The sequence below is a fragment of the Odocoileus virginianus genome, chromosome 14 (assembly GCF_023699985.2).
Source record: "Odocoileus virginianus isolate 20LAN1187 ecotype Illinois chromosome 14, Ovbor_1.2, whole genome shotgun sequence".
In the NCBI taxonomy this organism is placed as follows: Eukaryota; Metazoa; Chordata; class Mammalia; order Artiodactyla; family Cervidae; genus Odocoileus; species Odocoileus virginianus.
The window spans coordinates 41,189,142-41,207,370 of NC_069687.1; the positions used below are offsets into that span (position 1 = coordinate 41,189,142).

At 45.8% G+C, this 18,229-nt stretch overlaps 1 protein-coding gene across 1 annotated transcript; it reads left to right on the forward strand.

Moving 5' to 3' along the window:
• The first annotated feature begins 4,577 nt into the window (after positions 1 to 4,577).
• On the forward strand, positions 4,578 to 16,639 carry ISL1 (ISL LIM homeobox 1). Its single transcript, XM_020878288.2, has 6 exons — positions 4,578 to 4,844; positions 5,671 to 5,860; positions 8,569 to 8,828; positions 10,610 to 10,896; positions 12,119 to 12,286; positions 14,309 to 16,639. Exons 1-6 carry the CDS (start codon positions 4,817 to 4,819, stop codon positions 14,423 to 14,425), a joined length of 1,050 nt encoding a protein of 349 aa, XP_020733947.1. The 5' UTR covers positions 4,578 to 4,816; the 3' UTR covers positions 14,426 to 16,639.
• Positions 16,640 to 18,229: the final 1,590 nt, after the last annotated feature.

The following is an 18,229-nucleotide window of genomic DNA, read 5'->3' on the forward strand; positions in this document are numbered from 1 at the left end:
ACATTTAACAAAGGTTTTGCCAGAGGTAGGGTTCAACGCATCCTGGGGTCAGAACCTCTTAGCACTTTGCAGTCACTGGCTCCAACCTGGGCTCCACGCAGAACTCTGGTCCTGTTAAAAACTGCCTGTTCCTAGTCACATAGGGTTTCAAAAAGAACAAAACAAAAAACTTTTTAAAGGAAAGGGTTTCACCTGACACGGCCAGCGCTTTTGTGAAATTATAGAAAATACTTCCAAAAGCACAATTTTAAAGGGAGGGTGCAAATTTCTGGCCTCGCTTGGTCGAAGTCCTACTGGTAATGAGATGCGGAACCTCGCATTCTCAAGACTGATCTGAGGTTTGTGGCTTCGCAGCTGCCGGGAGCGTGGAATTCTATCTTGGCTGGGAACCGAGCAGCAGACCGCCCAGGAACGCGGCCTCCGGGGCTGCCGTCTGCCAGTAAAGAAGAGCAGGACTGCTGGTGACAGACACAACTACCTAGACTCAGGCTAAGAGGCTCTGCGTGCGGAAGAAAATTCGTGCTAATTCACCCAGATTGTTTTAACTGGTTAATAAAGCAACTGACACTCAACAAAACCACAATCACAGCAGGGGTCTTTGGCAATACAGTAAGAATCAAGACTAAAGTTTTGTTGTTAACAACTACCTTTATTATTATCATTGCTTAGCATTATGGGGGGTGGGGAGAGTAAAAGGAGAGGGGAAAAAAGAGACAATCGTTTCCTACCCAATGGTACAGACAGAACATCGCTTTCATTTTTCTCTGAAATTAGAGTGCAGATTCTCTTGATTCGTCATTAAGCCACCACCAGAAACTAGAAGAGAGGCAGAGGCTCTAAATATCCACACCCGGTTCTGGTTGGAAAATAGTTAATCATGACTCCCTTTATACACATATAATTTACCTGACACTTGGATGAGATTTAAGATACTGATGGTTTGTATAGCTTTATTCTACATGATTACACTACACAGGAAAAGTAAAAACAAAAAGTGTGAGTGGGATAAATATATATGTATTCCATTCCACATTTTCTGAGGTGAATAAAATACGTCCATGTTTCATTTTGACTCCCCAAATTACATATTTGTGGATATCAGAAAATATAAGTCCTTCAGTTAATTTTTTTCTGTCAGAACACCTTATTTGTGGAAAATTGCCATTCCAGTTGTTATTCAAACACTTGAGCTTGGTGTCAGCTAAACACAGCATCACCTCCCTGGGAATAAGTTCCCAAAACAAATCCATAATTCAGGGAAAGCTTATCAAAGTTGCCTTTCCTTCCCAATCTTGGTTAGTTGGTGAGGAAAAGCTTTCTCCCTTACTGTACATAATTTATCCCCCCCCCAAATAAAACTTTTTAATTGCACAACAAAATTAAAAATCCACTTATATCTGCCAGAAGTTGTTGGGAAATAAATCCTAAATATGTAATGCTACTTGTCAATTGCAGTTAAAACCTATTTAAATATTTGAAATGTATCTTGAGAACATGATATTTGTATAGGAATCTGTATTTGGCATTTTTGACGCAGAATGCTTAAATTTTAATCAAAGCAGAGAAAGCAACCACACACAAAACGCAGGCTTTGAGCCCACTAGGAATTTTAGGTGGAAAAGCACTATAAGGCCATGTGGGCAGATGCCACAGGTTTACATAGAACTTAATAAGTCTCGGCATCCTTTTTATATTCAAGGACACTAAAGTATATTTGGGGTGGCCTGGAGGTAATGGTAACTAAGTAAGTACTCATATTCTTCTTTTCTTTCTCATCAGTAGAGGAGCTTAGAGAGGGGATTCTCAAAACTACTGTTTTTAAGGGTAGATTTTTTTTGACCTGACAGAATATACAAAGGTCAAAATTGAGTCCATTTTTGACAAGAGGGTCTAATCCCCGCTTTGAACACAAGAGGTCGCTCCTGTGATCAAATACTGGGGGAAAATATTGCTAATCACAGTTTGATGTATTCTATAAAAACATTACAATTTTTTTACAGACATATTTGCTGCATTAAACGTGTACAGAAATCACTTAAAGAAACAGGGGAATATCTGTGACCAAATTTGAATTTCAAGGTGAAAGGAAACAATAATGCCCGCTATCCTGTGATTTTAATGCATAATGTATTAGCAACACACAGACCTCCAGAGTACATCCATCGTGGAGCAATATAACTACTGAGTTTTCCTCAGATTTCTCTCTTTGACAGAGGGTATCTTCTGGATGATTTTTTTACCTCTAACAGCTTAGGAACTTAAGAAAATACTACTTATTTACAGTAACAGTATGCGCTGAAGAAAGAGAAACACCCGTTGTCTTCATTATGATGAAACTGCCAGTTACTAACGCTTTTCCTACAAGCCACATACCAGGTTTTCTTTCTAGACTTGCTATCATCATTAGCACTAATTCTTTAGTCTGTGTGTGTGTGTGTGTGTGTGTGCACGCGTGCTATCATATCAGCACTAATTCTTTAGTCTGTGTGTCTGTGTGTGGTTGAAGAAGAATGGATAGTGAGGGTGCTTTCTGGGTCTCAAATATAAGTCATCAGGCTTCTGGCAGCTTCCGTTGTTTAATTCCATGTTATAAAGGTGGCATGATGGAATATGATTGGTTAAACTTCTCTATTTACTTTCTGGGGATATAGTACCTTTAAAAAAACAAAACAAAACTAGTGTCAACTTGGTTATCTGTACAGGAAACATGCCCATATACTGGGATGATTTGCTTCATGTTGTCATTATCAGCATCAGTTTTACCAAAGCAGCCTGACAAAAGACTCCACGTATATAATACCGGAGACACTAGAAAACTATGAGCAAAAACCAAAAACAGAAACATCCTGCCCCTCCCCCAACCTGGTAAATGTATCATCATCTAACTTTCGATTTCACACACCCACACTGATATAACTTATAATAAAAATAGAAAGGATGTGATCCAGTTAGAAATTTTCCTTGAGAGAAAACAAAAGCATGTTCTTGGTAAAGCCCCAGCCATATCACCAGTAAATTCAGCATCTTTGCTTCTCTCTGCGCTCTGGAGAAGCATACCGTTGTAAACTGAGCCTCTCAGGCCGGCGGAGGGCTCACAGCTCTTATCGAGGGCTAGATCTGATGAATGATACAAAGAAAGGAGTTTCCTAACACACCAGGTTTTCTCAAGGCAATGAGACACCGAAATTAAACCTACTACTGCGTGCATTTGCGGACCTTTTCAGATAAAACTGGCAGTCGCACTAGATAAGGAATCAATGTTTAGAAGCTTTTGGAAATGCGGACGGGGAGGGGGGATTCTTCGTGGCCTCCCTAAGACTTTGTTTTGGGGAGACAGTAAGATATGATGGGAACATGTAAGAAATTATTCAAGAGGGCTACCGGCGAGTTGAAGTCAACATTCGTCTCTCTCCAGGTTGTTTCTCGAGAGAAAATGATAAAGTAAACACAGCCGGTGAAATGAAATAGGTATTTCGCTGTTCTTCTGTGTTAGACCCCTCCCTACTCACGCCCTTAGATTGACGCATTTTTAAAATCTCTATAGAGACGTGGAGACTTGTCCTTACAATGATCTACACACCACGAGCTAACTGCACAAGATTGCTTAAAAACAAAAGGCAGGAGACCGGCAGAGAGAGGAATCGGATAGGCGTCATAGCTTTGCAAACTTTAAACGACTGGAAGACCACTTTGTACTTAGGCTTCGGGTTAGTTCTAAAGTTAAACTGCAAAGCAGATCCCACGGGTCCGAAAGAGAGAGAAGTCCATGGAGTCAACTTGGTTATACCTGTGATCTTCCGACCTGATTCTGCGCTTAGGTAAGAAGCGCCTTTACCCCCACCCCGCGTTTCTGGAGATCTGAGGTAAGGGGTAACGGGGTATTGGGGTAGCAGCAGCGAACAACTCCTCTGGGTCCATTCATCCCAGGACCGGAGTCTTCCCCTAGGCAGCTCCCAGCGCGCCACGCGCAGACAATTCGGGAACTCACCCGCCCTGGCAACCAAGCCCGGCCGGGCCCGGAGCTGTCTGCCAAAGCGCGAGACCAAACGGAGCCAAACGGCCTGTTCCAAGTCGCCCTTTTCCTAAAGTCCGGAAGGGTCCTCGTCATCTAGAACACCTACCCACCAGCCACTCGCCACCGGAGGCGGAAAAGCGAGCCCCGCGCGCAACGCGGCCAGCCGGACTGCGGGGACCCCAGGAGCGCAGGGCGGAGGAGCAGCGCGACAGGAGGCGAGGGCGCTGGCGGCGCGGCCGGCTAGGAGCAAGGGGGCAGGCGGGGCGGAAGGAGAAGGGAGGCCAGAAGCCAGGGCAGCCGGGCCGCCGGAGCACCGGGGGAGAGCGGTCTGAGCCCCGAGCGAGTCGCCTCGGGAGCCCTAACCCTCTCCCGCGGGCTTGCCGAACGGTCAGTGGCGCACCGCGGCTGCGAGGCTGAAATATGATAATCAGAACAGCTGCGCCGCGCGCCCCGCAGCCAATGGGCGCGGCGCTCGCCTGACGTCCCCGCGCGCTGCGTCAGACCAATGGCGATGGAGCTGAGTTGGAGCAGAGAAGTTTGAGTAAGAGATAAGGAAGAGAGGTGCCCGAGCCGCGCCGAGTCCGCGCCGCCGCAGCGCCTCCGCTCCGCCAACTCCGCCGGCTTAAATTGGACTCCCCGATCAGCGAGGGCGCGGCGCAGCCGGGCAGCGGGCTGTCTCAGCCTTGGCAACCCCAGGGGCCACTGTTTCCCACTTAGCCACAGCTCCAGCATCCTCTCTGTGGGCTGTTCACCAACTGTACAACCACCATTTCACTGTGGACATTACTCCCTGTTACAGATATGGGAGACATGGGAGATCCACCAAAAAGTAAGAAGCGATTTTACCTTGTGGGGCTCGGTGCTGTTCTTGTGCGGGGGTCTCTCTCTCAGGCACGGGTGCCAAGGGCTCTTCGGAGTTGGAGTCATAGCTTGGAGAGAGAGAGAAGGTGGCAGTTTCTCGTTGCTGCCACGCCTGCATGCTTGCTGTCGGTTCCGATCTTCGGGGAAACTGATCGTACCTTGTGTTTGAATTCGCCTGCGCGTCCTCCAAAACCTTAGCCTTCCGGTGCTAAGCGGCGGTTTTCTCTTTGGGACTCCGGAGCTCTCCGAGAAGGTTATTCTGTTGCAAAGATATGCCTGCACGTACAATACCCGGAGATGTGAATTAGCATTAGACTTGCAAAAGAGAACGACTGACAACTGTATTGATGTCTGCTCTTGCTAACAATATCCAGTCCTATGTGCTATTTAAGAGCGTGCTTCGTGGAAAATATAGACATCCCTGCGTTCACGTAACGCTTCTAGTCAAAACCTTTTTTTCTTTGACTTGACTTATCCATAATCTTTCCCAATGATTATGGCAGAGGGAGGAGGGAGGGAAAAGAAATACAAAATGAACGGGTTTGATTGCGTGCTAGGCTTGCAAACGCAGACTATTCAAATCTGCATTTTATATATATTCCACCTCCTTTTAAAAATGAGTCAAGGTTTTGATGGCACACTTCAATTACCATCCCAAAGTGCAATACTCTTAAAAAAAAGGGGGAAAAAAAAAAAACTCCCAGAGTACGCCCTATAAGAGAACGACACTAAAAGTGTGTTTATCTCTGTAGGAAGTAAACGGTTAGTCAATCATGTATTTATTTTCATTTCAGAAAAACGTCTGATTTCCCTGTGTGTTGGTTGCGGCAATCAAATTCACGATCAGTATATTCTGAGGGTTTCTCCGGATTTGGAATGGCATGCGGCATGTTTGAAATGTGCGGAGTGTAATCAGTATTTGGACGAGAGCTGTACGTGCTTTGTTAGAGATGGGAAAACCTACTGTAAAAGAGATTATATCAGGTACGCCATTTATACCGTTTACTTAATTTTGTGAGAGTCCCCTTCCTCTCCCCATTCGTTATTTATTATTTTGTGTGGCTTTGTCTTTTGCCAGAGTATGCCTTAATGGGTACTAGCGTGCAGAAGTTACCCCTGTAAATGTAATACGTATATTAAAAACTATGCTGTTCATTTTACTTTTAAGGGGAAAAAAAATGAGACTCAATAGTGGTTTTCAAAAATAATGTGGTTTGAAGCTTTGTTTAATTGCTTTTGGAATTTGTGATGCTGAAATTATTTTCCTGTTACCCTCCCCCTTCCAAAACAAACTTAAAAATACAATACAGTATGGATAAGTTGGGGTTTCTAAACTTTTTTTAAAAGGTTGGATTTTATTCTATCATACAGTGGTTTTCCTTTTTATTTTAATTCAATATTTTATTAGAAACTTCCAGATTCTTTGAAGATGTCAATGCAATAGGTAAAATAAAAGTTTGACCTAGGCATGTTTAAAAGTATACTTTGCAAGAGCAAATAGAGGTGTTGCCCTTTACTTTTTGGGTAAGGGATCCTGCTTAGAAAATTTAAAAAGCAACCCAAATATTCTCTGTAAAAACGACCCGGAGATTTAATCTTTTTAAATATTAACCCTTTGGTGACATATGACTGTCTTCTTTCTTATCTTATCTGAGCTGATGAACTAGACAGAGCAGATCAAATTGCCCATCATCTGTCTATGAACAATCGGTATATTTAGATAATTGAACAGCTTCCTTTCTCACATTAAAATCTGGTAACTGATAAAATGACGTATTGCCCTCACTGACAAGAATAAAACCACATAAGGAACGTCCTGAATTTTTTTCTATCAATTTATTCTGCATCTAAACTTCATGCGTTGCCAATCTCAAATTTTCTGACTTGTGTATACATAAGTCAGAAAATTCATTTTCTGCCTAAGGAAGGAAGTAGAATTTCCAAAGAAAATATTGTTTTAAGAACAAAACAGAAGAGATAACACCTTCATTATTATGTTGAATAATACAAAATATTATCTTTAAAAATAAATTGTCCAGTGGCTATTAACAAGTAATTAGCTTTGGAAGTTACAGAGTTTATGGAGCTGAGAACTTAAAGTTTAGTTAGGATTTAAGTATGCAGTTAACGATTTTTTTTCCTGCTCACTCAGTGTTCAGTATTTTTTCTTATTTTCAAACCATGAAGTGGAGAGCAGAATTTTATTAGATAAAGGTTAACAGTGCAGGGGGGAAAAGTTTATTAATACTTTGGTGGTGGGAGAGGAGAATGAGAGCAAAGAGGGGAAGTGGGGCGCTGGAGGAAGGGGGAGGGATTTTCCCAATTGTTTGGTCACAGGCAAGGTAAAGTCCTCATCCTATGAAATGGCAGATCTCACATGGAGTAGGCGGAGGGAAGGAAAACTTTTGAATCTACCTTCTAACCTCTGACAAATGAGCCGTTTTCAATTGTTTACTTGATTGGTGTATGAGCTCCAGATTCTGGAGAGGGGGCCACTGCAGAAGTATCTTTACTCCTGTGGGGGTCGTGTTTTGCTCAGCTTTATTTAGACCTGCATGTGCCTATTTCTGCAGACATGCTTGTGGAAGGAACCAATTGCTTTTACCTTTTCTTCTCCACTCTTTCAACTGTGTGTGTGTGTGCGCGCGCGCGCGCTCGCCCGCGTAAAATTGTGTGTGTCCCTTTGAAATCCTGTAGTTGTAAGAGGAGAACAGAGAGACTGTTGAGATTTCCCAAAACCTTTCTCCCCTTGGGGGAGCGAGGTTCACCCCACTGCCCCTCTTCGTGTGGGTCTTTGCCTCTCCTCCATTCTCTCTGTAGTAATCCCCCGCTCTGGTTATTAGTGATACGTGGAGAGGGGGCCAGGGTAGGGCGTCTAGATGGAACCTACAAGGATTGTCTGTTGGCAAGGAAAGGTGAGCGGCAAGGAAGACCTTAGAAGTGGGTCTTTTCATTTTTCTGGCAGGTCAGGGTTCTCAGACAGACAGAAATAGAGGTAGATGTTTCAGCGACTGGATAAAGATGGAAGGAACCCAAGCAGATTTTAAAAAATAATAATAAGAATGGAGAGGAAACTTTCTGTTAACATTGCTGCCTGAGGAAAAAAATCTTTAGCTGGGTAAACAGCAATGGGCTCCTGATGCAGAAAGGACTCTGGAAACCCTCCGAGGTTTCATTTTGTTCTAATACCCATGCATTTGTGTATGTTTTGTGGGGGTGACAATCTCATTGCCCAACCTAATTTTCTTTTGAAAGGAGGATGCAAGTTGCAGTTTTAGAGACGTTTCTAGCAGCAGAAATTGGGGGATAGGAAGGTGAAAATGTGGGACCAGTGGCTCCCGGAATTCACCTCGGGATTCCTTCCTGCCAAGAGCAGCAAGAGGCACCCGGGTACTGGTTGCTGGAGCAGCCGTCCAGGCTTCCAATACAGCAAACATTTCTCTCTAGTTTGGACTGGTGCAGACCGAGACACAGAGGTTCATAGGCAAGGGAAACGGAACGGGAAAAGAGAAATCTAGTTGTTTCCATCCTCCCATTCCCAGCTTGTCTGCTAATACTGATTTCAGTGTCTCAGGGCGTTGTGGCCGAAGTCGCCAGCGACCCTAGACCCGGGGCAGCGCCCGCCTGAAGTGACTCCCTCTCTCTCTGCTTCCCTCCCTTCCCGGCCCGCCCCCCATCCCACCCCCGCGCAGGTTGTACGGGATCAAATGCGCCAAGTGCAGCATCGGCTTCAGCAAAAACGACTTCGTGATGCGCGCGCGCTCCAAGGTGTACCACATCGAGTGTTTCCGCTGCGTGGCCTGCAGCCGCCAGCTTATCCCCGGGGATGAGTTCGCGCTGCGGGAGGACGGGCTCTTCTGCCGCGCGGACCACGACGTGGTGGAGAGGGCCAGCCTGGGCGCCGGCGACCCGCTCAGCCCCTTGCACCCGGCGCGGCCGCTGCAAATGGCAGGTACTCCTGGGAGCGGAGGGAGGCCCTGTTTGGGGAGGCCGCCGCCAGGCGAGCCCAGCGCCGCGCCGCGATCTTGGGACCCACGCGGCTGTCGCTGCAGCTGCCAGTTACACGGAGGGTTCTGGGTGCGGTTTGCACAGTACTTCCCTCTTTTTGCGGCCAGGTTCAATGCCCTCAATGTCTCCCTTGAGTCCCCTGGCACACCTACACTACATGTCTGTCTATGTGTGGGTGCCCGCGAATGTACACCGCTTGTGCACGCATGTATACACACGCCCAGAGAGTACTTCAGTTCACCTTGGCCTCCAAACCGTGGCTTTCTGACAACCGGCTTCAGCTCCCCTCCAGGTATTCTCTGCCGCTGCCTAATTAAAGGGGTGGAGCTCTGGGCCCCTGGAGCTTCCTCCTTTAACCCAATGAAGGAAGCTTAAGTTAGACCCTCAATTCCTTTTTTCCTTGCCAACTGCCCTACACTCCAAAATATTTTTAAAGTGTATCTTCATCCCTTTGTGAGACAGGGGACCTAAAAAGATACAGTTTTAATAATTGCAAGCCTTCGCACAGAGCCGTCATTTAAAACTGTCAACAAGCTAATCTGCAGTAATTGCCTTTTAAAGGGAGCCTGCCTCTTTAAACCGTTCATTCTACTTGATTTGGTGAGAATTTCATCTTCAGGCCTGTTGCTGTGACACCGAGTTGACCTCATAGGTGTTGACCTGACCCTGGGGGTCCTGGAAAAATGCAAGATTTGTAACATAAAGATATGAGGGCCCTTGCCCCAGGAAGGAGAGTAGAAATAGAACAGGGTTGGCCCGGAGTGGGGGCCGCAGGTAAGAAGGCCGACAATGTTTCCAAACCTGCCTTCCGGTCTTGAATGGAACTGCCCTGGTGTATTTTTAAAAGTATCAATCCTCCCGGACCCCTGATGGTGAAAAATCTACAGCTCTTCCCCCTCTGCTTTCTTAAGAATCCTGTCGGGGGGTGGGGGGTGGGAGGGGTTGTGACTTAGCTTGCAGCGGAGCAAAGCCAGTGGTGGCAACTTCTGTTAGAGCAACCTGGGCTCTGCTGTGGGACACACAGTACTGGGAAGGGGTCAGGAGCATGCCCCAGCTGTCTTTTCTCTAGAGGCCCGGCAGCTCTAAAGAGTTTCAGTTTTCCTTTTCTGGGGAGCAGATCGCATCGGGAACCATCCAGGTAGATATAGTAGATCCAGGTAGAGTAGGAAGGATCAGAAGCTAGAGAGACGGCCGAAGTACTGAATTTCTTTATCCTCTTGACATAACTGTCCTCTGGGGACTGCAGTTCAACGCTCTCGGGCAGAATTCTCTGCCTTAGTTGCAGACATCCCACGGGGGTAGTGTCTCTCGCTGTCACTGGGTATCCTGACTTTCCTTCCCTTGTAGGGCCTGTGAGGAGGGGGAGGGGAACCTGGGCCCCCATCTGGGTACTAAGAAAGGGGAGAACGGGGGAGAAACTAGGGTTCACACCCTTGCTGTGAACCGGGGGACAGAACCTGAGAGATGCGCCCCTTTGCTAACTCTGCCGTGTTGACTCGAGCAGAGGCGGAGGTCGCTTTCTCGGGTCCAGACTACTCAGCATTGACCTCTTAAGATGAGAGAGCGAGATTTCATTCTCCCTTTTGCGTCCCGCACCCCCACCTCTGCCGCCTCTGCTTTTGTCTGTCGAGGTCGCAAAGCGCTGGCCATTGTCCCGTTTTCCCCGGATCGGGCGCGGGCAGGCGGGCGGCCCGGCCCGGGCTCACCGCACCCCTTGCCCCGCAGCCGAGCCCATCTCCGCCCGGCAGCCGGCCCTGCGGCCCCACGTCCACAAGCAGCCGGAGAAGACCACCCGCGTGCGGACTGTGCTGAACGAGAAGCAGCTGCACACCTTGCGGACCTGCTACGCCGCCAACCCCCGGCCCGATGCGCTCATGAAGGAGCAACTGGTGGAGATGACCGGCCTCAGTCCCCGTGTGATCCGGGTCTGGTTTCAGAACAAGCGGTGCAAGGACAAGAAGCGGAGCATCATGATGAAGCAGCTCCAGCAGCAGCAGCCCAATGATAAAACTGTGAGTGGCCCTGGGCCGGGCAGGGAGCTCGAGGGGGAAGCCGAGGAGTGCGTGCTGTCTGCCCAGATGGGCCAACTGTCTTCCTCCGGCTCCTGAGCAGAAGCTGGCCCTGGCGGCCTCTCACCCCAACCCGCACCCCGGGGAGAGGCCACCGCCCCCAGCCCACCCTCCAGGGCCCCAGCTGCTCCAGGAGGCCCCTCCTGCGGGTTGGAGGCCCACCGGCCCCCAGCCTGCGTGGGTGGGCTCTCCTGCCCTTCAGTTTCTTGCCCCTGCCCCATCCCAGATCAGGAGGGGCAGTCACCCCCACCGTGGGGGCAGAGAGGCCTTGTGCCAAACTTCTGGTTGTCAGTTCCTCAGACACCCGAGGGGAGGAAGGGAGGAATCCTTGGTTTCCTATTTAATCCAGGGTCACTCTAGGCGCCCCTTGGTGGGAGGCCTGCTGCAGAGCCCCCAGGCCAGGAAAGTCCTGGAAGGTGACCCATGAAAATAGGACACCCTCTGCTCCAGGTTAAGCCCAGGGCTCCAGAGATGTCAGGCCCCTGGCATCCCTGGGCCAGGACAGCACCCACCAGGCAGGCCTCCTGGTTAAGTTTAAAGAGTTTTGTTTTGTTTTTTTAGCTTTTCCTTTTTACTGCTTAGGCCCTATTTTTAAATGCCATAAAACCTGCTGTCATTAAATGTGGCAGACCAGCCAAGCCTGAGCCAGGGCACTTTCGAAGTTGGTTAGTGCATAACAGCACAATAGCCGCCAGACTCAAATGCTTGCGAGTGGGGGGTTGGCTCCCAGAGAATTGCCTGGAGAAAATCTAACCAAAAGTTTGATTCACTGAAACTGCCCAGAAAACCACCATGTCTAGAGGCTGAAGGGAGGCCCATCCTGCTCCAGCTTTCTGCTGAGATGCTGTGGCTTGGGAAAGCAGAAAGAGGAAACTGAGATGACTACTGAACATAAGGGGAAAGAAGAAAGTTGAGACAGAATTTCACTTCCTAAGGTTCAAGCATAGCTAATAGCTCAGCCCCCAGAAGCAGAAAAACAAAACGTAATAAAAAAAAAAACTGAACCCTGGCTAATATCCATAGGTGCAGCAGATTAACTGAGTCAATAAAGGCAACTATATAGATAAGATAATACCAGGGTATATTTGTTTAGCCTGCACAGACAATGGAGGGAGGGAGTTTGCTCATTAACATGTTGGGTTTGGGGTGGGGGGGCTATTCACAGAATATCCAAGGGATGACAGGAACGCCCATGGTGGCTGCCAGTCCGGAGAGACACGATGGTGGCTTGCAGGCAAACCCAGTGGAAGTGCAGAGTTACCAGCCGCCTTGGAAAGTGCTCAGTGACTTCGCCTTGCAGAGTGACATCGATCAGCCGGCTTTTCAGCAACTGGTAAGTGTCAGCTCCCAGAGTGGGGAGGCTGAATCTCCAAAGAAAGGAGATTCTGATCAAACTGTCACACAATTAAAGATTCTGGGGGTGGGGAGGGGGCCATTGTGGCCCCAGCACTGGGGAGAGCCAGGGGAGGCCTTGTAGAAGGAAGGAATGCAAGGACAACAGGCCTCTTGTGAGTCTGTTCTCTGAGACTTCTTAATTTGACCATTTACGTTGAATTTTCTATCAATCAGGCCTGCTCTTAGGGATTAGCTTCAAGGTACCTAACTCACTAGACACATGTGGGAAAGGGGTGTATTGGTTGCAGCATCATACATGTCCAACTTGTAGAGTCAAAACGGACATTAGAGATCACCTTGGCATTTTGATCAGCAGCTAGTAAATATACTCCTTCCTCAGTTCCTAGAGAATGATCTTGTTAAGGCCCTAAGTCAAGGTGAATATAATAATAATCAATGTTGTAATACATAATTTTATTATCAATGGTTAGCAGGCACCCATAGTTGCAATTTTCAAATATATCAATAAAGAGTTCAGTTATTCAGAGATGTGACTGATGCTTTTTATAACTATATCCCTTTCTGGGACTGTATCTTAATCTAAAATGTTGGACTGCTTAAACATTTTTTTAGGGTATAAGTTCAAATAGCATACAGTCATATTCTGTGGGGCATGTATAGCAAAAGGAACCAGAATTCTATCAATCAGATGAGAATATAAAAGCCTCTCTTAGCATTAATATGTTTTACACATCCAGAGAAGAGAAAATCAACTCACTTACACATCCAGAGAAAAGAAAATCAATTTCACCTACAAAAAGCTTAAGGGTAAAGATAACTAAGATTATTAAGTGTATGTCCTTGTGATATGACATATGTTTGTAAGGCTTTTTTTTTTCTTAAATAATAATCAGCCCTATAGAATCTTGTTCTATAAAACATGATCCATCCTAAAAACTTGTTCCCTTCTTTGAAAATAAAGCTTGAATTGAGGTTGGTATTTTACCCTCACATTTACCTGGCGGGCATTTTCTTTCTTTGTGGCAACAGTTGGGTAATGGACCACAGGCAGTGCATTAAAAAGGGCTTGGCCCAGGTGTCTGTTTACAAATGGGCCAGGCTAAAGGAGGCAAATTTGAAAAGTTCCTTGACCTTCACAGTGGGAAAGTTCTATAAGGTAGGAAGAAAGGTAGACCCTGGAATTTTAGGAAAAAGGGCTGATTTTTAATGTCACACTAATCTTGCCAGTTATTTGGATCATAGAAGACAGGTAAGGGGAGGTTTCAGGGCAGCCAAGCATTTGCACCTTCTGAATCTTTAGTGTCAGCTGAGAGCAGCCAAAGAGTGGGGGGGAGTGTTGAGAGCAGAGTGGAGAAGGTTTACAGCAGCAACACAATACTTTGGACTTAAGAGAAGGAGCCAGATATTTATAATGTGGGTGACGTTATAATATATGGGTCTCCTCTCGGAAGGAAGAGCCTGACTGAAAGAGAAAAAGAGGCCAAAAGGCAGCAGGACCAACAAGAAGGAAGAAAGCCCCTGCTGTGAACTCTCTGAGGAGTTAATCATTGTTCTCTGGAGCCTCCTCTGAATCTCCCGTCACAGGATCTAAGCATTGTGTTATGGATTTTTCAACTCGAGAAGAGAGGCTTTGATGCCTGGAGACTGAGAACTCGCCTGCTCCCAGGGCAACATGTAGCCAGCAGGATAATTTTATTTTCAGCGTGCATGGTAGAGTTGCAATGCCATTTTACAGCGGGAAACACATTTGTTCTTAAATAATTTAATGTAACATAATGTTGGGAATTCAGTTTCATTTAAAACAGAGATCTCTTGGAAGATGGGAAAGTGAGAGGATTTCTTCTCTCTTTTTTTAATAGGTTTTCTTTAAGCATGTTAAAATTCAATTACATATGCGGATATCTCTATATCTATCTGTCTACACACACAAGATGAGTTTATAATCCTTTTGTGAATATGATCATAGCCTCCTTTATTCATGTCTCAACCTTCTGTGCAGGTTAATTTTTCAGAAGGAGGACCGGGCTCTAATTCCACTGGCAGTGAAGTGGCATCGATGTCCTCTCAGCTCCCAGATACACCTAACAGCATGGTAGCCAGTCCAATTGAGGCATGAGGAACATTCATTCAGACGTATTTTTTTTCCCTGTTGGAGAAAGTGGGAAATTATAATGTTGAACTCCGAAACAAAAGTATTTAACGACCCAGTCAATGAAAACTGAATCGAGAAATGAATGCTCCATGAAATGCACGAAGTCTGTTTTAATGACAAGGTGATATGGTAGCAACACTGTGAAGACAATCATGGGATTTTACTAGAATTAAAACAGCAAACAAAACCCAAACCCAACATAACGCTATCCAATGACCTTAGGAGTACTGAAAGAAAAAAAAAAAAAAGACGTTTTTGAAACGTAGAGGATTTATATTCAAGGATCTCAAAAAAAGCATTTTCATTTCACTGCACATCTAGAGAAAAGCAGAAATAGAGATTTTCTAGTCCATCTTATTCTGAATGGTGCTGTTTCTATATTGGTCATTGCCTTGCCAAACAGGAGCTCCAGCAAATGAGCAGGAAGAGAAACTGGCCTCTTTGGCTGAAAGAGTCCTTTCAAGAAGGTGGAGCTGCTTGGTTTGCGATGTTTTTAGTTGACTTTAACAAGGGGTTAATTGAAATCTTGGGTCTCTAGCATGTCCTGTAGCTGATTTCTTTTTTCCTTTTGCCCCCCCCCCCTTTTTTTTGAGATCCATCCTCTATCAAGAAGTCTGAAGCGACTTTAAAGGTTTTTGAATTCAGATTTAAAAACCAACTTATAAAGCATTGCAACAAGGTTACCTCTATTTTGCCACAAGCGTCTCGGGATTGTGTTTGACTTGTGTCGTCCAAGAACTTTTCCCCCAAAGATGTGTATAGTTATTGGTTAAAATGACTGTTTTCTCTCTCTCTGGAAATAAAGAGGAAAAAAAGGAAACTTTTTTTTTTTGTTTGCTCTTGCATTGCAAAAATTATAAAGTAATTTATTATTTATTGTCGGAAGACTTGCCACTTTTCATGTCATTTGACATTATTTTTTGTTTGCTGAAGTAAAAAAACGATAAAGGTTGTAACCGTGGTCTTTGAATTATATGTCTAATTCTATTTGTTTTGTCTTTTTTTTTTTCTTAAATATTATGTGAAATGAAAGCGCCATATGTAGAATTATATCTTCAGGACTATTTCACCAATAAATGTTTGGCATAGATAAATAAATAAATGCAATGATCCAGGGTCCCTCTTTTATATGTTTACAAGTTAAGTCATTAAAATGTCTGAAATTAAGGACTGCATGTGAATGGGGTAAACAGACATACAATAGGTGTGATATTTTATTGCAAGTAGTTAAGGTGGAGCTTGCAAATTTGCATTTCAATAGTTGGGGAAAACTGGTCGTAAGCTTATAACTCACAGCTGCGGTAATGTTACTGGCTTTTTGAAAATATCCTCAGTCCTGTTCCCCACCTTTCTTTCCTCTGTTCCCCACTTTTCTAGCCCTACCCTCCATCGTACCCATGCCACCCCACCCAAAATAGGAAGAAGGTCCTGCTTAAAAAGGATTTTGATCCAGTCACTATTTTTATCTTAGAGTGCTTTCTACCAAAGTCGCCTGCTTAGGATTATTGAAATGACCCATATTTCAAGTATAAGCTCTCGCTAAAAGAGAGGCTTTCTGCCTAGCCAGTGAAGTACGACCATTATTTACCAGTGGCGGCTGTCAGCCGATAGAGAAATGCTGCTTTATTTGCGCAGACCAGGCCAAGAGAGGGGAGTTTTCTCACCAATTCCCAGACGAGCCAGCGTGGGTCTTCCCTTGCCTCTCCCTCCCACCGCCGCCTCCAACTTGTTTCCTACCCGCCCCCTCCCTTCCTTTCTCCCCCAACTCCGATCCCCCCAACCTTAGGAGGGTGATGGGCTAGGATGGAGAAGAGCTGCGGGGGCTCGGTCGGGTGCCGCTTTTAAAGGACAGGGGCCCGCGTCGCGTGCTCCGCCGCCCTGTCGGCGGTCTGAGTTTCCTGGACGTGCGCGCTCACACCTTTCTCGCTGGCGTTGAGCCGGAGCTCCTGTGCTAGAGGCTGAACCCAGGGACGGAGAAATGGCCCTGCTCGAAATCAGCAGGCTTCTCGGTTCGTTTGCGGGTAAAGAGCTAGGATTTGGGGCTCTACCCTATCCCCTCTGCTCCCCACCCCCCCACCATGATACCCTGGCTCTTTAGAAACGGGATGCATTTGTATGCGCGAGTGTAATGCCTTTTTAAACATCTGACAACTCGTAATAAACACGAAAGCTAACGTACCCTCGTCGTGTGTCTCGTGGCGTGCGCCCCTGCGGACCCTTGGTGAGTGGGGCAGAGGCCGGGCTGGAGACGGAAGCCCGCGGCTCCCCACCTCTCAAGTCGCTTTCACCCGCTCCAAACCTGCCGCAAGTCGGGAAACGAGCTTCAATTAGGCTTTTGTTTGGCCTCGTTCTACATAACGGGTTAATTACAGGCTCTAACGTGGGGGCAGAGAGAAAACAAACTTTGCATTGAAAATGCTACAGTGCATTAGACATGCCCGTTGATTACTTTGATTGTTGTGTCTAATTCTTGACAGAGGGGTAATAATTTGGCCGGCAGTAATAATGGCTTGTAGTAATCTGTTGAGAAAAACAGGCGTTATGTCTTATCTCACAGAGATCGAGAAAGGCTTCCCCCTCTTCTTTTTTTTTCTTTTCTTTCCTGTCTCACTCCTCTCCTCTCTTGCACCAAACTGGACTTCTTCAGCTTCCCATTCACTGTTTCTATTCACCTGTCTTTTCGATTTTCCTTTTTCCTGGCCCTCATACCTGGGATATGTGCAAGGATGGCAGGTACAACATGAATACTGGCGTCAGGAGCCCAAAGTTATCCATTGCCGAGGTCCTGGTTTGAAAACTATTAAGTCCTCTTCCCCAGGCATAGCCTTTAGTAGACACTTGAAAACCTTAGGGCTTAGAGAAGGGGGGAATTAGGATTTGCAGTGGAGGTACTTAAGTGAGGCACACATCTTTGTGATAGATTTTCATACTGACATTTATTTCTAAGATTAGTGTGTGGGGTAGGGGATAAGGGGAGATAACTATTGTATCTCCTGTGTAGATATCTGTCTATTCTGAAGTCCACAGCTCGAATTTAAGTACTGTAATTTGGGAGGGAAGTGTTGAATGATTTTGTTTCACTTGCTAGATTCAAGATATTTGCTGCCTGTTGGCTAAGGATGGATTGACTGGTCGATAGCATTCCAGTTCTTGTATTATTCATATGAAAGGTGTGTTCCCTTCTAGACTCCTCAGCATGTTCTCTAAAACGTGTAGCTGAGATGTCTTCTTGTTTGCAAACCATCTTCAGCACATACTCTCCTTTTCCCTGCACACCTCTGGAGACCAAGTTTTGAGTGGTTCTCTTCTAATGAAATTCCTCCTGTTTGCCATTATCTTTGATCCTCCCTCCCCTTATTACTCTGAATTCTTCCTTCTGGACATTATGACTCATTTCCTCCAGCTTCTGCAGGCTAAAATTGAATGCAACCAAAAAACACCCAGGACACTCTCCTTAAATCAGGGAATCCATATCAACATCTATACTCAAAACAACTGGATTTTTTTCTCCCTATTGTTTCAGAGCAATAACATCCTGTATTACAGTTTACTATGTCTTTCCCTTTCATCAAATGGACCTGGGTTTTCTTTTAGGAAAAAAAGGCACTCTAAGTTAGAATCCTTTTTGAAGAGATTTTTTTTTTCTAGGTTGAAATAACATTTTGGGTTATTTGAGATTCTGTGTGGGTGAGTGTACCCATTTCCCAATTTACAACTTTTTTGGAATTCAAGATTTTGTGATGGTCTGCTGCTTTTCACTCTGATCAA

Excerpts from the sequence above, each read along its gene's own strand:
- ISL1 (XM_020878288.2), top strand. The coding sequence starts at position 4,817 with ATGGGAGACATGGGAGATCCACCAAAAA. Across the intron at positions 4,845-5,670 it reads CATGGGAGATCCACCAAAAA|AAAAACGTCTGATTTCCCTG; the intron begins GTAAGAAGCGAT and ends TTTTCATTTCAG. Across the intron at positions 12,287-14,308 it reads AGCCGGCTTTTCAGCAACTG|GTTAATTTTTCAGAAGGAGG; the intron begins GTAAGTGTCAGC and ends CCTTCTGTGCAG.